The 17177-nt window shown below is 42.9% G+C and overlaps 1 protein-coding gene and 1 pseudogene across 3 annotated transcripts in view; one reads left to right on the top strand and one right to left on the bottom strand.

Annotated features, from left to right (window-relative positions):
* Positions 1 to 1134: 1134 nt before the first annotated feature.
* The window catches only part of MARCHF3 (membrane associated ring-CH-type finger 3), a 135737-nt gene continuing 119694 nt past the window's right edge, over positions 1135 to 17177 (bottom strand). For all 3 annotated transcript variants that reach the window (XM_063129467.1, XM_063129468.1, XM_063129469.1), the window contains 2 exons: positions 16420 to 16629; positions 1135 to 1588 (listed from right to left, as the gene is read on the bottom strand). In XM_063129467.1, coding sequence (XP_062985537.1) covers positions 1430 to 1588; positions 16420 to 16629 — 369 coding nt within the window. In that variant the 3' untranslated portion in view covers positions 1135 to 1429. The remainder of the gene's footprint in view (positions 1589 to 16419; positions 16630 to 17177) is intronic.
* On the top strand, positions 16065 to 16147 carry LOC134400978 (U2 spliceosomal RNA; annotated as a pseudogene).

The raw sequence follows: 17177 nt of genomic DNA, 5'->3' as shown, positions 1-17177 counted from the left end.
GAGAACTGCTTTTTGAACCGGCATCTTCTGGCATTCTTTGGTATGTAACAGATATGAAACTCTCTATAACAGTGATACAGTCTTTTTTCCATTTTTCTTTTTAGCCTTGCCTGTCCCAGTGACCTGGTTCGCACGTAACAGGTACACACCGTGGGTGAATTTCCCTGCAGGGCTTTTTGTCATGGCGGTGGCTGCCATTTTGAATATACAGGATGCGGCAGAGGTGCGCCATAGCTTCTCATTTCATGCAAACCTGGTGAGGATGGTTTGTTGGGGTGGTTGACAAGCAACCCAGAACTGATGGGCTGTTTTAGGGTTGTGCGTAGCTTGTCAACCACCCTCACTGGGTTCGCACATAATGAGAAGATACGGCATGTCTCTGCTGCATCCCGAATATTAAAAATGGCAGCTGCCACTGCAGCAATAACAACAAAAAGCCCTGCAGGGAAATCCATCCATGGTAGCTTCTTTTTACGTGTGTGAATTGGGCCAGTGACATAACATTGCAAAAATTAGTGATTTCTCCCCTGAATATCCACTTCAAAAGGTTATAATTTTAAAGAAAATGTGTAACGTTAAAACAAATTTTAACGTTGAATATAATACATGAATGAAACAGACCACCTAATATTTGTCAGGAGATTGTGTTAATCCCTGCTATGCAGAAGTTCAATTCCTGGCATTTCCAGGTAGAGCTGGAAAAATTCCTGTCTGAAACCCTAGAGAGCTGCTGCCAGTCAGTGTCAAACCTAGTGGGCTACATGGACCAATTGTCTAGTTTAGTATAAGGCAGCTTCCTGTGTTCCTATGACTGGCAGCCCTAAGTTCTGGGTAGCCCTTGTTCACATGGAGGAGTGTGTGTTCTGTGTATAGCATGTGGTTATATAGTCTCAAGAAATGAAATGTGATCAGGAAATTGACCTTTTGTTACAGACCTAGCAACACTCTTCATGAGGATGCTACTGAGAATATTTTCTTAAGACCTCTAAGAAACCAATATGCCTACATGTCTAATTTTATGCTCGCTCTCTCCCTCTCATTTTAATGTCACTTCATTTGCTGAAGAATCCCTCTATTTTCCCTGACTAATCTAAATTGGCTTGAACCTATCAAAGAAATAATGCATCAAATCTCTTTTGCGTTGTTCGCCATCATAGTTTAATCATTTTTAAACAACAATAAAAAAGTGTTGCATCCCTAGCGATGCAGCTATTGACATATTGGAAGGATTTCATACAGTATCTGCTAAATTTTAAACATGTTTGGCAGCTTAGCAAATATCATATGATCGCAGCATCCATGATTTCAATTGCAACAGTCGTATCTTCTCCTCTGCAAAGAGTCTGTAAAGGTCTGTATTTGAGAATGTGACACTACCAGGTTTGGGATGGAATCAGACCCCACATGTAGTTCATGGCCTGGATCACAATTAGACGATTGTCTCTTTTGAGTTCCTTTTAACTGAGTGCAGGCCCAGCAAGGACTGCTGGTTTGATGGGATGCTGACAGACTTTGGGATGAGAAGGATAACTCTTTGATTGGTCCGACGCCATTCATTGTATAGTCTACAGTGGTACCTAAATGATACCTGCAAGAAGAGCAAGGGGAAACAACACGTTTGAGATAAGGAGAAATACACTGGGAACAAAAATAAGGTGCCTTTTAAAGCAGGGGTGTTGAACCTCAGGCCCATGGGCAAAATCTGCCCAGCCCCCGGGATCCTAATCTGGTCCTCCAGTATTTACAAGATAGCAACACTTACTTTTCCCTAATAGTCAATCTTGCGGTGTGTTGTTTCCCCCACCCCAATCTCAACATTTGTAATGCGTCTCTTAATGGCAGTAAGATATTTAAGCGAAAATATGCTTTTATTCTTGGTATTTTGTTCCTGCCCCTTTTGCCCACTGCTGTGTGGCCTCCAAGAGTTTCTCTGAAATGAAATTTGGCCCTCGGGCTGAAAGGTTTGATGCCCCTGCTGTACAGCTTGCAGCAGTAGCCTGGGAGCTGCTTTCCTATGGCTTCCTCCCAAGTCAGGGCTGTAACTTTTTTTTGTCTAGCAATGATCAGTTGGGAAGGACCTGCCCACATGGTGCCTGACCCTTTCAAAATTACAGTAGCACAATGGGGTAAATTTGCAGGAAAGCCGCTCTTGAGGCTGCTGCTGTAATGTGTAAAGGGCAACTGAGCAGTGCAATATATAAGCTCACAGCAGGGAGGCAGAAAGGTCTGGGCAGGTGATCTGTTCCTATCCCAGCACTGCCACAAACCCAGTAGGGGGCCAGGAAAGGATGCAACCTAGCCTTGTTCCAATTTCTCAGCCCTTCAATGCCTCTAACTTTTTAAGGGACTTGCAGCCCGCCTTTCCACTTCAAGAGGTCATATGTAAAATATATTAAAAACAAAACACCAAGGCAACCACAATAAATCCCTATTAAAAAAAAAACCACCCTCAAATTAAAACACAGGATTAATTTTTAATTTGCTAGCAGCTGCAGAATTGCTGATTGTTAGATGCTAGAAACAACATCCTGCCCTGTTTGGTAGACAGAGTTGATTTGGGGCGGGTGGCATACAGTAGTTCGTATTCCTGGATCCGGAGACGCTATTCTGACCTCAGGCCCGGGGGCTAAGCTCCCCGCTCCCTTACAGCCAGCACAGAGAGAAGTGCATCAGCTGCCTTTCCAGGATTACCACAGCAACCTCAGTTAGGTGGGAAAAGGGGCGTGATGGATGTCTTATTCCCAGGTCTCCCCATCCTTTGTCCCTCCCACTCCTTGATGCCTCAGCAGAGTGGAGGCAAAGATCACCTCTTCCACTTCCACTTCTCCCGCTCTGCATTGGATGGCTGTAAACCTCAGAGTTCGGAGGCCTACAGCCATCCACATAGGAATGCACCTTTAGTTAGTTGGTTTTTAATTTCATTTCTATACCACCCAATAGTTGAAGTTCACAACATAAAAATACAACGTTAAAACCATAAAATACAACATGATCAGGCTTCTTTAGAAATCAAACATCTGAGAACAGCAGGGGAATCCACTCTGTTAACTCTGATCTCAGACCAGAGGTAGCAGGAGGAGGAGGCCCTCAGGGAATTCCTCCAGGGGGTGGGGCTTGCAGCCTAAGCCCCACCACCTGAAGGAAACCCCAAGGACTGCACAGGCTGGATTGGAGTGCCCCATTGGGCCAGAAGAGGCCTGCAGGCTGGAGGTTCTCCACCTCTGTCCTATATACTCAAGGTGCCATATCTGACCAGATTCAGAGAATGCCAATGTGGAACACTAAAGGTTTAACGCACTGAGGAAATTTTCTAAACTCTGAGATTTATCAGAGTAAATCTGCCAAAGATACCTGCTTGCTATCAAAGCGTAATTGTCTTGAAAATGATAATAAATATAAATAATGAAGAAAAGCATATGGTACTATAGTCTTCACAATGGTATCCAGTTATCTTGTTCCTTAGCCTGTTAAAGTGCTTAGCATTTGATAGTGTTTTTGTATGGATTTATGAACCATCCCCCTCTCAAAATTGTTGAGAGGATAAAGAAGTTACATATGTCTCTAGGCAGTGACAGCTGTGTTTATTGATGAGATTCTTAACCTGAACTTGTGATGTTTTGTCTTTAGCCAGGTTATTTAGTCAGCTTCCGACTACTTACTCACCGTTAATGTCCCCTAGGTACTGCCCTGCATTTGAATCCCTGCTCAACCTTCGCTGGACTTAATGGAGATGACTTTGGCCATGTTCACTAGCTCTTAGTCACAGTTCTCCTTAAACTTATCACCTACTCCACCAAAGTGCTGAGAAGATGAAAAAAACATGCCAATGGCAAAGTGCTTCCATAATAATTTTTGAAATTAATAATAATTTCAAAAGCACTTATTGTGTACAAAATACTTATACTTGTCCTCACTTTCTACTGCCCTATGCAATAGGTCACACGAATGCCAATTATACAGATGAGGAGCTAAAGATGTATAGTTTCAGTGAAGTCAAGAGTATTCTGGAGGAAATGATGGACGTATTAGCTTGTGAAATAAGAGGAGTATTAGAACTTGCCATTTTATACGTCATTTAGGGTAGCCATTTCTCCTTATGGCCAACCCATGCAGTAAGGTGAAGCAGGGTGAACAACCTACTTCAGGTTGCACTATGGATGAAGGCAGGAATTGGTGTCTGAATGGTGCAGAAAGACTTTTTAAAGTGCTGCCCCTCACTGGGGCAGATACATCGGCTCCACTTCAAGTAGCTAAAGGCATGGCTAGAAAGTGGTGGCCTCATAAGCTATTTCTAATGAGATTCAAATACTTAGGATTTTTTTTAAGTGTCCTGAGTGTTAGAAGGTGCACCCCTCACAAGGTAAGAGAGCTTTCATGCTCATCATTGCTCATTAAGACAATATCTTATTGTAAGAAGGTGATCCACCTTCTGTTACAGTAATGTAACAATCATTGAGAGGGGGAAGACTCTATGGAAGAGCTTGTGGCGTTACACCCCACAAGTCAGTTCCCTAATGTATGTCTGTATTGGTAAGTCTTTGGTGGGTTTAGAATGTTGACCTGAGTGGGTGGAGTTAGAATGTCTTGGGAGGGGGAGGAGTGATATATAAGGAAATGACTGAGGGAATTGAGATGGACTTTTAGGTACTCTTAGAGTCTTTAGCCTTTAGTGCTTTAGCTCTTGTGTGTAGAGTACTTGGGTTCTGGAGAGTTTGAGGTTCAGTGTAGAGAGTGGTGTCTTCTGAGAGTGGTGTGCAGAGATAGACAGTTGATGTATATTAAACAATCCTGATAATAAAGAAAGCTCAAGAGTGATTGTGTGAGAGAAAGGAAAGCGTGTCTCCACATAGTTTGGAGAAAGGCGGTGTTTGACCCTTGCCTCGGATATATCAAGCGGTGGTGCTTGGCTTGAGCAGGGAGTAGCCTCGGCCGGGTCTGGCGTTCAGAGCCTGTGTCATGGCAGAGCTATTGCCGGTTCTTCACCTCTCTTGGCTCTCAGTGGTCAGGGCAGGAAGTGGGTCTTTTTTCTTGTTGCAATGTGGACAGTGGGAGGGAATTAACTATTAACTCCAGGGCTGGGTAGTTAAGGGCTTCTTTGGGTGGGTGGAGCTGGATGAATGATGAGGCTTAGGCTCCTCTGCTATCCCCCAAAGGGCCCATTCATATACCACCATTAGCAGAAGATCACTGGCTGGACATCTACACCCATGGAGTTTTCCATGGGTGTACCAAGGAGACTTCAGCAGTATACGTCTGGTCCTGCCAACAGCAGGCCTCCCTTTTCACTGGTGAAGCAGCACTTGCACCACATCCTCAGCTGGCCTTTAGTACTGCACCCTTAATGGTTTCGATATCTGGATGGAAGATCTAGTGGTACCTCTAGAAAAAGTAGGGTGTCATCTTGTGTTCTCCATAGGGGCTTGAGCAAGGCTTTTTCAGGAATAGTGTGTCACTGTGGAGCCAGGCTCCAATAGACGGTTTGTTTGTTTAAGACATTCTCACAGGATATCCTAGTTAAGCCTGACAGCTTGTTTACAACAAGCTCTTGCCTTCAGGCAATTTCCAAGTGATGTCAGCTCCTGAATTCCAGTAACCGCCAGGGCAGCTCAGCATTGAATTTTCCTCAGGAAGCTCTTCCTGCCAACCGTTGTGACGTTGCTAAAGTGTTAAGGAAATTGTTCATAATTAAACCAAAATCTGAAGCCCAGCCATTTCTAAAATAACTTTTGTGTTTGGTGTTTTTTGGATGAAACATTTTGCGATAAACCATTCAATGGGAGAAAAAGATAGTTCTATGAAACTTTGCTGGAGCCAAGCTCACTGCCCTTCCACACTTGTTTTAAAATAAATAAATAAATTAAAAAACCAATATTGGACCCAGGAGCCTTCCTTCCCAGAACAGAGATGGTATTTGTGTGTTGATTGTGGAAACAATGATTAGATTCATTCAAAAGGGTAAGCAGCAGTCTCTCTGGGAATTAGGCTCTTATTTAGGGATGATGGAAAATAGCTTCTCTGCAAATGTATGGGTCTCTGTTCTGAAAATACTTGCTTCTACTATACTCCTAAGTTCTTTGAGCTATAGTAGTGTATTGCTTGCCCAGATGGCAGATTTTAATTTATGCCTCAAATGGTATATGTGACTTCTTTTTAATGGTAATTAACTGTCCTGAGGTAAATAGGGACTTGAAGTCATGCCCTATGAGGACAGGCTGAAAGAACTTGGGATATTCAGTCTGGAGAAAAGAAGACTGAGGGGAGAGAAGCTAGCAATATTCAGGTACATAAAAAGGTGCCACAGGGAAGATGGTCAAGAACTATTTTCCATTGCCACAGAAATTAGGACCCGAAATAATGGGTACAAGTTACAACTACTTAGATTTCCATTAAATATAGGGGGAAACTTCCTGACGGTAAGATCTGCACAACAGTACCTACCTATGGAGATAGTGGGTTCTCCCATCTCTAGAGGTTTTTAAGAAGAGGCTGGACAGCCATCTCTCATGGGTGGTTTAGATTGTTTAATTGGTTTTCCTGCACATTGCAGAGGGTTGCACTATATTAAGGTGACCATATGAAAAGGAGGACAGGGCTCCTGTATCTTTAACAGTTGCATAGAAAAGGGAATTTCAGCAGGTGTCATTTGTATATATGGAGAACCTGGTGAAATTTTCTCTTCATCACAACAGTTAAAGCTGCAGGAGCTATACTGCAGCTATACTGTGACCAGATTTAAAAAAGGGCAGGGCACCTGCAACTTTAACTGCTGTGATGAAGAGGAAATTTCCCCAGGTTCTCCATATATACAAATTACACCTGCTGAAATTCCCTTTTCAATACAACTGTTAAAGATACAGGAGCCCTGTCCTCCTTTTCATATGGTCACCTTACACTATATGATCCTTGTGGTCCTTCCGACTCCACAATTCTATAATTCTGTGATTTTGAAAGGCAGTATATAAAACCTCGAAAATGCACTGCCATATCTGTAATTTTAGGCTGTTGGTTGTTTTATTATGGTTTTAATTTTTGTGAACCGCCCAGAGAGCTTTGGCTATTGGGCAGTATAAAAATGTAATAAATAAATAAATAACCTGGACATTAACAGCTGCTTGACTTTCTCTACGTCAGGCTTCCCCACCCTCCAAATGCCCTCCAAATGTGTTGAACTGCAACTCTCATCATTCCCATTTTGGTTGGAGGGTGCCAGTTCGGAGAAGGCTGCTTCAGAATAACAACTCACATCACAACACCAGCACTATTCTGGAGCAACTCCATCATTTGGAACCTATCTGTGGGCATCTCAATGTCAAAATTATCTCAGAAGGCTAGCTAAGAAGATTCAGCAAGGTGACTGAGCTCAACCAGGTACCCATGTATTGTGTGGAGGTTTGCTCACCACCTAGCCTGTGGTGAACAACCGTGACACATGGAATACTCTCTATGAAGCATACTCATTGCAACAGCTCAAACTGCAGCAAGGCAGCAAATGGATTGCAACTATTAAAAGTAGAATAGCTGGCACATTTGGAAAACTAGCAGCCTAAGGTCAGTATCAAACTTAATTGCCACTTAAAACTTGGCTTTAATTGGAGTTTAACGTCTAGTTGCTTTATGTTAATTATTTTGTGTGTGTGTGTGTGTGTGTGTGTGTGTGTGTGTGAGAGAGAGAGAGAGAGAGAGAGCGCGGGGGGCAGGGAAAATAATTTTTCAGCGAAGCCCTTTACACTATGATGCAGATTTTCTTGAGCTGTACTCCATCCTTGCCTACTATGCTTTTTATATTTAATGTATTTTATTGTTATAATCTATTTAAATTGTCTTGTAAGCTTGAGTACCATTTTTTGGGGTAGAAAGGCGGGGAATAAATCAAATAAATCAATAAATAGAGTGGTTTTAGTGGACTGAAAATGGGCACCATATCTAGCTACTAAATGGCCTGACCAATCTAAAGCAAGAGTGCTCATGGTTTAGTAACAATCCAATATTTATTTAATTAATAAAAAATGTTCTTGTCTGCTAGTGGAAGGACAACCGAGAGGAAGCCAACCTAGCCTTCCTTGGCAGGGCATTTCACAGCCTGAGAGTGGCCACCAAGAAGACCAGTCATTCGCATGCCCATCAAATGTCTGTCCGATGGTGTTCAGATGGTGATGGGACTAAGAGAAGAGCCTCCCGTGTGTATCTTAAAACCTGGACAGGCTCATATGGGAAAAGATGGTATTTCAGGTAGCCTAGTCCCAAGTCATATAGGGATTTATACTAGGGATGTGCTCCGCTTCTCTTCGGACCAGAGAAGCAGAAGCGGATCGGGGGGCTTCGCCTCCCCTTAAGGCGGAGGCAAAGAGGATCAGGGGAGCAGCGGAGCAGATCGAGGTGAAGGCGGATCCTTCGCTTCGATCCGGAGCTCCGCAAAAAAGGTAAAGGGGGTTTACTTGGCCCTGCCACTGTCGCTGCCGCCCATGCGGCGATGGTGGCAGAGCCTGGTAAGGAGGCAAGGAGGAGGGGGGGTCTTACCTACGTTCATCCGCGGTCCCGTGGCTGCTTCAACTGAGCCCGAGGACTCAAACAGGAAGACTAGGCGGCCTGGTCTTCCTGTTTGAGTCCTCGGGCTCAGTTGAAGCAGCCACGGGGCCGTGGACGTACGCAGGTAAGGGGGAGGAGGGAGGGGGTTACCTGGCCCTGCCGCCGCCGAGCCAAGTAAGGGGGAGGGGGGTCTTACCTGCGTCCATCGTGGCCTGTTGCCAGCTTCACTAGAGCCTGCGGCTCAACCAGGAAGTGTAGGCTGCAATCGAGGCCTACAGTTCCTGCTTGAGCAGCAGGCTCTAGTGAAACTGGGACGGGCAGGGACAGACACAAGTAAGGGGGAGGAGGGAGGGGGACCTTACCTGGCGCCACTCCCCACCGCTGCGGAGCTCCGATTTGGAGCCGGAGCTCCGCAGCGGAGCGGACCCTTGGTGGATCGAGGCGGGGCAGATCGGGCGCGAAGAGGATCGGGGGGTCCGTGCATATCCCTAATTTATACGTCATAACCAGTGCTTTGAATTGTCCCCAGAAAAGGTTATAATAAGGGAATAACATGTTCCCTGTAACTGGCCATAGCATTCTCGACCAGCTGAAGTTTCCAAACACCTTTCAGAAGAAAACCGCACATAGAGAACATTATAGTGGTCTAAACTGGATGAAACAAAGGCACATGTGTCACTGTGGCCAGATCAGACATCTTTACAAGGGGGCACAATTGGTGCACTAACCTTAGCTGTGTAAATGCCCCCACTGAGACTTGGGCATCCTGTACTCAGGGATGAATCCAAGAGTACACCCAAACTACAAAGCTGAGTCTTCAGCAGGAGTGTTATTCCATCCAGCACAGGTTGAATCCCCATTTCACTAACCAGGAGCACCTCAGTCTTGTCTGGATTAAGTTTCAATTTGTTTGCTCTTGCCTAGTCCAACAACTGGCATCAGACACTGATTTAGAACTAGAGCAGCTTCCTTCAATTTAGATGGAAAGGAGAGAGGAGTTTTTGCCTGAGCAAAAAAGCAATTAGGAGACACCATGGTGATTACTGTGCCAGTGCAGTGTCACACACTGGGCCATTGTGAATGGATCTGTGAATGTTGAACCAGTGTCACAAGATGAGGCAATACTTCTAAGCCAACAACAGGCAGCAGGGCCTAATTCAGCACAGAGCTGGACACAAACTGTAGTGGAACTGAAATTTATCTATATAATGTCCTAGGAAGTATTTCCCCCACTTTGAGGCAACTATGTTGGCCTGGTACAATTGCAAAACACAGATGATTAATGCAATCCTGCACCAGTAGAACGCCTGAGCCTAACAATGCATACATGAATATAAGGGCTGTTTCACAGCCTGCAGATTAGGCACAGGCTGGGTTCATACAACATGCTATCCTACCATGGTTAGTGTGTTGTCTGAACACAGTGCATTTTCCACAGGCTGGGTTTTCATGTCTGAATGCAATGCATTTTCAGCAGGATGGCTTGTTAACCATGCAGTGTGGTTTATTTTTCTCCAAGAAGCCATCTTGGTTAACAAGCCACACTGCATTGTTAAGTAATCCTGCGGAAAAAGCACTGCATTCAAACAACATGATAACCCACAGTTCAATAAGAACCCACACTGCGTGGGTTAGTGTGTGGTGTGAACACAGTGGTATGGGGTGACCCCTGGATCTGTGCTCTCCCCCCCACCCCATTTTGCACTGAAAGTTATATGTGCAGTGGGGAGGCTGTGGGAGTTTGCTTTGTCAGTGTGTTGCATAGTTTTCAAAGGAGCTTGCTTCCCCCAAATAGGTTTAAGATCGCAGTGTATGAATCCTCCTGTATACACTATGTTCTCTTATTATATTGCCAGTTTTGTGTTCTAACAGCTATGTATGTCTCCTATTAAACTGAGCCCCTGCTGTTGCACAATGAAAATCTGAAGCCTCTTCCTCCGCTGCGCTAGGGAGCACACTGCCTCATTAATATAGCCCCCTCCTGCTGGACTTAATAATAGAGTACAAATGGAAGTAGATCTCCCACATGGCAGCCAAGATAAACTATATGCCACCATGCAACTGATACTGTATTTTAAGTGTAAGGATCTATCTAGCAGTTATAGTAGGCTTATCACCACAGTATAAAAATGTAAAACAATGCTTAAAATATAGAGCTTTTTGATTTCTGCTTCTGAATAAAAAGCACTTTGGAAATTTCAGAAATCTCTTTAAGATACGAATTATTCTTAGGAGGATTTACACCAGCAAATAGATGTCAGTATCTGCAGTTTAAAGTGCACATTCACCTAAACCACAATTAAGAGGCAATAGAGTACATTCATTGTGTAAGGAGGAATTCATGGTAAATATTGCTTTCTAGAACAGAACTTCTCCTAAATCACTCCAAATTCCTACCAGTAAATTGGGAGATAATATTATAGTAAAAATTAGAAGCATTTTGGGCCCTGAGAAAGACTTGGCTATTCCATAGAGATATAGGCTGTTGCTAGACCACGGGTTAATGCGGTGCGAGGCCCGTGCTTGTCCCTGTGCGTCCAGATGACACACAGGGGGTCCTGGCCTCAGCCAGGACTCGAGCCGCCCTGGCACCGCACTAACCAGAACCATTCTTCCTGCGGTCCCGGCCTCAGGTCGGGCTGAGGCGGGGACTGCGGGCGTGTGCACTTATGCGCGAGTAGCCAGGAGAAGCAGCGGACAGGCCGCAGCACTCCATAGGAGTGCTGTGCCCATCAGGCTGGGGGGGGAATCACAGGAGGGAGATGGGGGCCGGGGGGGGGAAGAGCAGACCCGGCGGGAGAGATGGGGGGAAGGAGAAGGGGGACAGGGCAACAAGATCGGGGCCGGGGGGAAGGAGAAGGGGGACAGGGCGATGAGATTGGGGACGGGGGAAGGGGAAGGGGGACAGGGCGATGAGATCAGGGACAGGGCGATGAGATCGGGGACGGGGGGAAGGAGAAGGGGGACAGGGCGACGAGATCGGGGACGGGGGGAAGGAGAAGGGGACAGGGCGACGAGATCGGGGACGGGGTGGGGGAAGAATATTTTTTTAATAAATAAAAACCCCTATTTACCTTTCCTGGCTGCTGCCGCTTAAAAAAATAATAATATGGCAGCCGCGACGGCTGTCCTCCAGAGCTCATCACAGCTCATGTGTGCATAAGGGTGAGATCTCACGTTAGTCATAACACGAGTTCTCCCCTCCTCTCCCCTGGATTTTCGACTGGGTCTAGCAAGGCCCATAGTGGCAGTCTAAGTTGATATTTACAACCTATGGAGCACAGCAATGCAACAGAGGGATTTTGCTGGATGATATAAAAAAAATATTTATTTATTTATTTATTTATTACATTTCTATACCGCCCAATAGCCGGAGCTCTCTGGGCGGTTAAAAAAAAAATTGGTGGGGAAAGTATGCATCTATTTTGCCTACAATTATTCTGGAGCACACGCCCCCACCTCGCTTCTGTCACAATGGCTATATAGGATCTTTTGTCACAATAGGATCTATATAGGATCTTTTTCCTACTACCACACCACTGATTTTCAGCAGAAAACCGAGATTTTTTAAACTATATAGAGCTTTTTTGGGTGCCAAATTTCAGTGGCAAACTGCAAGAGGGAGGGTGGGTGGGTGTCCTGCCCCTGCTGCCCTGAGGAAGTTATACATTTCCATCTGCATCAACAGATGGATTTAAATGAAGGTGAAGTGGGTTATGATATTTATGTGTATTTGCATCAGCTCTACGCAGGGATGTCTCTTGCTAGAGCAGGGAAAGTATGTATACCTAGACGTGTTGATTAATTAGAAAAAGCTAAATTGAGGCTAGAAAATTATTTTGAAAAGTAAAACCTTTCAAGCAATATGTATTCCTCATGTGGTAGATGGTTCCTCTTCAGCCTCATTTCCCCAAAGCTCCTGAGCTACAAGAGCAATTACTGGCCTCTTTTACAGTCTCATACAGACAAGTGCTATTGAAATAATTATCAATAAGGATAATTGGGAGCAGTTACCTTGTCAGCTGTGTGGCTGAGCAGCTAAGGTTGAGATACACTACTACCAATCCATACTACAACAATCTGTAATGTTTCCATCTTAACACCATCGCAATATAAGCTGGGAGCCCATTATAGGCTATTGTGGTAAAGGAGCATGGGTTGAAAAGGAAAGAAGTGAGAGATTTCATCATATTAGTCTTGGTTGGGGTAGGGGAATTAAGCTGCTTGGTCATGTTTTTATTTTTGAGTAAAGTTTTCAAAACCAAATAAAACATGTAATATAGGTGAAATCCAACAATATACAACCTTCTTTCCCAGAAATCCTTTGCCAGTTAAACAAAGAAGGTAGCTATGTCATGAACTGCTATCATTTTAATTTTTATTTTTTGGTGTGGGACTTTCTCTAAGGGAGAGTGAATCAGATCAAACTGAAGAGTATGAAGTGCCACAAACCAGTAGAGGGATCAAGCAAGTCCACATTGCCTACAAAAGCAGGAAACCGGGGTATCAGCCGCCCAATAACTTATCTTGAGCATTATGAATGCTAGGCAAAGAAACTGCAGCCAGTCAGTCTAAAATTAAATGCTTTAGTTATGCAGATGTTGCACAGCTGACAGACTTGCTACTTAGGAACATTGATTTTATTAACTTGGTCAGACAGTAAATGCCAGATAGAAAGTGGATGCATTTTTGAAGCTCAGACAAATAAGGGGTTTGAATGGCAGAGCAGTGAAAACACAGAACAAGTAAAGCCAAATATACACCTTGGATTTTTGTCCATTCCAATGTTTTTTTATAACAGGAGATCCCGAAGGACCTACCATGAGTGCAAGTAGCTCTTAGACAGATGAAATGCTATTTAGGACCAAAGCAAAATACGTTTCCAACCACTTTGTTTACAGACTAGAGAAGGTTGCTTACACTGAGTTTCATCATGAGGTTAGTTTTCTTCAAAGGCCAACGCATAAAAAGAACAATTTAAATAAGAAGGTAGAAAAATGTTAGCGTAAAAATAATTGAGAAAGTTATAGAATTGGGAGAGATGGATGGAGACCAAAGAAAATAATGCATGAATGTCCAGCGGCAGGTGGTATCCAATGGTGTCTGTCCACCAACAGATCAGATTCCCCCAATGGAATAGATTGCCTCTTCCCCTTGAATGTCCCCAGATCTGGAGGGATGGGGGATCCTCTGGAGTAGATTGGGGAACACAGTGGATGCAGCAGGGAGGGGAGGGAAAGGAAGTCTTGTTGTGTGAGCAGAAATCTGCTCGCCTGACATTGAATGCAATTCAAATGTGACATCTGCAGTCGCTAGAATGTACATCCAGCTTAAACTTTCTATTCTGTATCAACATAAACATACATGGAGTTGCTGAGCTTCTTTGCTATCTCCTCCCTGCAAACCCACACATCATAGTACGATGCCTTTCAAGGAATATTCAGAGCATTTTGTCCACATCAGTGCATTAGGCTGGCACTCCTAAGGAAATCAGGAAGGCCAACTTGACAAATTAGAGTGTTCTAGCTTAAATGATCTTGGGATCAAGCTGCCAGCCTTTCCCCTAGATTTGAGAAGCAAGTTCAGTCAGTGGTACAAGTCACAGTTGATTGGACCAGGAAAACGTGTTAAAACATCAGTTTACACAGTAAAACATTGTTTAGCACTGTAACAACATTATCTTTGTGTAACCTAGCTTCGCCTCCTACAGGGTTAAATTAACAGTTTCAGACTTGTTATTTCTGAACCACACTGAGCCTTGCAAAATGTTATCTTTTTGCCACCCCATATCAAAGGAACGAGAACAGTTCAGAACTTTCCCACTGTAGTTTGTTCAGAGCATTCCAGATTGCTCCTGCATAGTGTCAACAGACGACTTATTTTAGGAATGATGAGAAATGTCTTGAGCTTCTAGTCCTGAGGCAAATTCAGCTGTCTCATGGAATTCATTTTGGAATGAGAAAGCAGGCTTGGCTCAAGCTAGTCTTTTTGCCACACCAGCCCCACAACCGAGGGGAAAGCATGCTAGGTAGGATACTGAGCGTTATCTTCCACTCTTTTCTGGGTTTATATGAAAAGGCAAACCCCTCTCTTGCAGGAGGGAACTGTCCAGCTCTCCTGGTTGCATAGATGGGAGGCTGAAGGGTCCTTCATACTCGATCATTACACTGCCTCTTTTTCCAAGTGTTGGTTCAGTCTTGCTCATCTTTCTCTTTGTTCATTATAATCTGTCAAAAGTTCCTAATTTAGTTTAGTCCTCTCCAAACACTGTAATCTAGTCTTCCCCAGCATAGTGCCCCCACAGATGTGTTGGGCTATGACTCACAGTATCCCGAAGAAATAGAGAACCTCCTTTTAAAAAATCACTGGGAAATATGGCGATTATATAAAAAAGACTTATTTCCGAGTATTTCACCAATATCACCAGTGATAATGATGAAGAACTTTCCGGAAAATTTAAAAAAAGAGTTGGGAAAAAGTTTAAAAGAAGGAAAGGTAATGAAGTTAAAAGATTGGTTAGAAAGGATGAAAACAAGGGAAGAAATAAAGGAGAGATTAAAAGAGGGAAATATATCGTGGTTAAACTATATTCAATTAGAACAGTGGACGAAGAAATGGTTAAATGATAAAGGAGAGTGTAGAGGAATTACGAAGTTTGAGGAGTTGATTTTAAAAAAAGAAAATGAGAAAAGGGAAAACAAATCAATAAAAGATTTAACGAGCGAAATATATAGAATATTAGTGGAAAAGGGAGAGTCGGAAAGTGTAGGCAAGATGGTATGGGAAACTGATTTGAAGGAACAAATAGGGCAACAGAGTTGGAAAGGGATATGGAAACAACGAGTGTTGAGAAATATGTCTGTGAGGATAAAAGAAAATTATTACAAGCTTGTCTGGAGGTGGTACCTAACCCCTGTGAAATTAAATAAAATAAATAAGATGAATTCAGCAATATGTTGGACAGGTTGTCAAGAGAAAGGATCGTATTTACATACGTGGTGGGAATGTGAATTTGTACAAAAATGATGGAAAATGGTGTTTAAAGAGATAGAATGGAGATTGAAGAGACACCTATTGTAGCATTATTATCAGTTTATGGAGAATTGAATTGTAATCAAGAGACAAAAGAATTGATAACGAATTTGTTAACAGCCGCAAGACTAATGATATCCAGAAACTGGAAGGTTCAAGGGGATTATCATATAGAAGTTTGGTATAAAGAAATATGGGATATTGCTATTAATGATAAATTAACATGTAACATGAAAGTTAGAAGAGGAATGATAAAAACGAATGATTTTGAAGGAATATGGAAACAGTTCTTGGAATTTGTACTATTAAAGGGGAGAGGGAAAACACCTCCAGAGGAAGTAATGAGATTTTGGAAATATGAATAAGATCCCGTGGTTGGGGGGAGCACACTTTTGTTAATTATGATTATGTTAAATGGAATTGAGTTAGAATATATGTTTATTAAATTGTTTACTTTATATTATTGTGTATTATGGGGCATTGTTTTATATTGTATTGTTGTATTGTTCGCTTCTCGGCCTTTTGGCTAAGATCAAGTGTAGTATTGTTTGGATGTTTAAAAATAAAAATAAAATAAAAATGACTCACAGTATCCCAATCAGCATGGCCAATGGTTGGGGATCATGGGAGTTATAGTCCAAAACATTTAGAGGGCACTACATTTGGAAAGGTGGCTGTAATCAAATTCTGTGCGTGTCCATTCGATTTCGAGGTATAGGGCAAACCTCGCAACTGAATTGGCTTTGCATTTAAATTGGCTCCCCTTTGAATAGGACATAGCCACAAGGAGATCCCTACTTTACAACATTAAGAGCCATCACTCTCTAATCTAAATGAAAGTTAAAACAAAAGAGTACTTACTAGTGTCCAAAAGAGGTAAATTGTGAAGAGTGCGACAGTGAGTGCAATGAGGCCAACAGCTTCTAGCCTACTACTAAAGTGCAGGTGGTCCACTGCTCCCCGCAGACACAACCAGCCAGAGATGGTAGCCAAAGGCGTTATAAACAAGAAGCACACCATGTCCCCAAACAGGGTCCGTTTCTCGTGCTGGGGACCCGGGTTTCTTAGCCACTGTAGAAAAAATTAACACACAGTAAGTCTCAACGAAAGGAATGCTTTCAACTAGGTACTTGGCTCTTTTTCCATAAAGGTTAGAACCAGCAACATTTCACTGTTTTTTAATTTCATTCTCTACCTCATTTGTAAAATAGATGATTTCAAAAACAAAACAAAAAAAAACAGGTCATTACAAAGGAAGAGATAGGTAAAGTATGCATATTTCTTTATCCAAAATGGTAAAAGGCTAAGACTTTGCTTTGATCTTCTATTTCTATTAATGGTTTAACAGCAAGCGTCTCCATTTGTTTTTGTTTCTTCATATCTGGATTTCAATACTTCCAAAGAACTCAGCATTCTGTTAATGCTTTTAAATAAACTTATAACATATACAAAGTACACAAGACAGAAAATAAATAATTTGCTCCTGTTAAATCTGGACATTTCATTGTTTGTCTGTAAATAGCAACTTTTGGTGGTAAATCATGGAAATTCAAGGTAAAAACAATTTAGTGAAGGCACTTGATGGGTTTTTTTTTAATGTAACAGTGTATGTCAACATT

Source organism: Elgaria multicarinata, chromosome 6 (genome assembly GCF_023053635.1).
Source record: "Elgaria multicarinata webbii isolate HBS135686 ecotype San Diego chromosome 6, rElgMul1.1.pri, whole genome shotgun sequence".
Classification (NCBI taxonomy): Eukaryota; Metazoa; Chordata; class Lepidosauria; order Squamata; family Anguidae; genus Elgaria; species Elgaria multicarinata.
The sequence above is the reverse complement of the archived record's forward strand: the minus strand, read 5'-3'. Positions and strand labels throughout refer to the sequence as shown.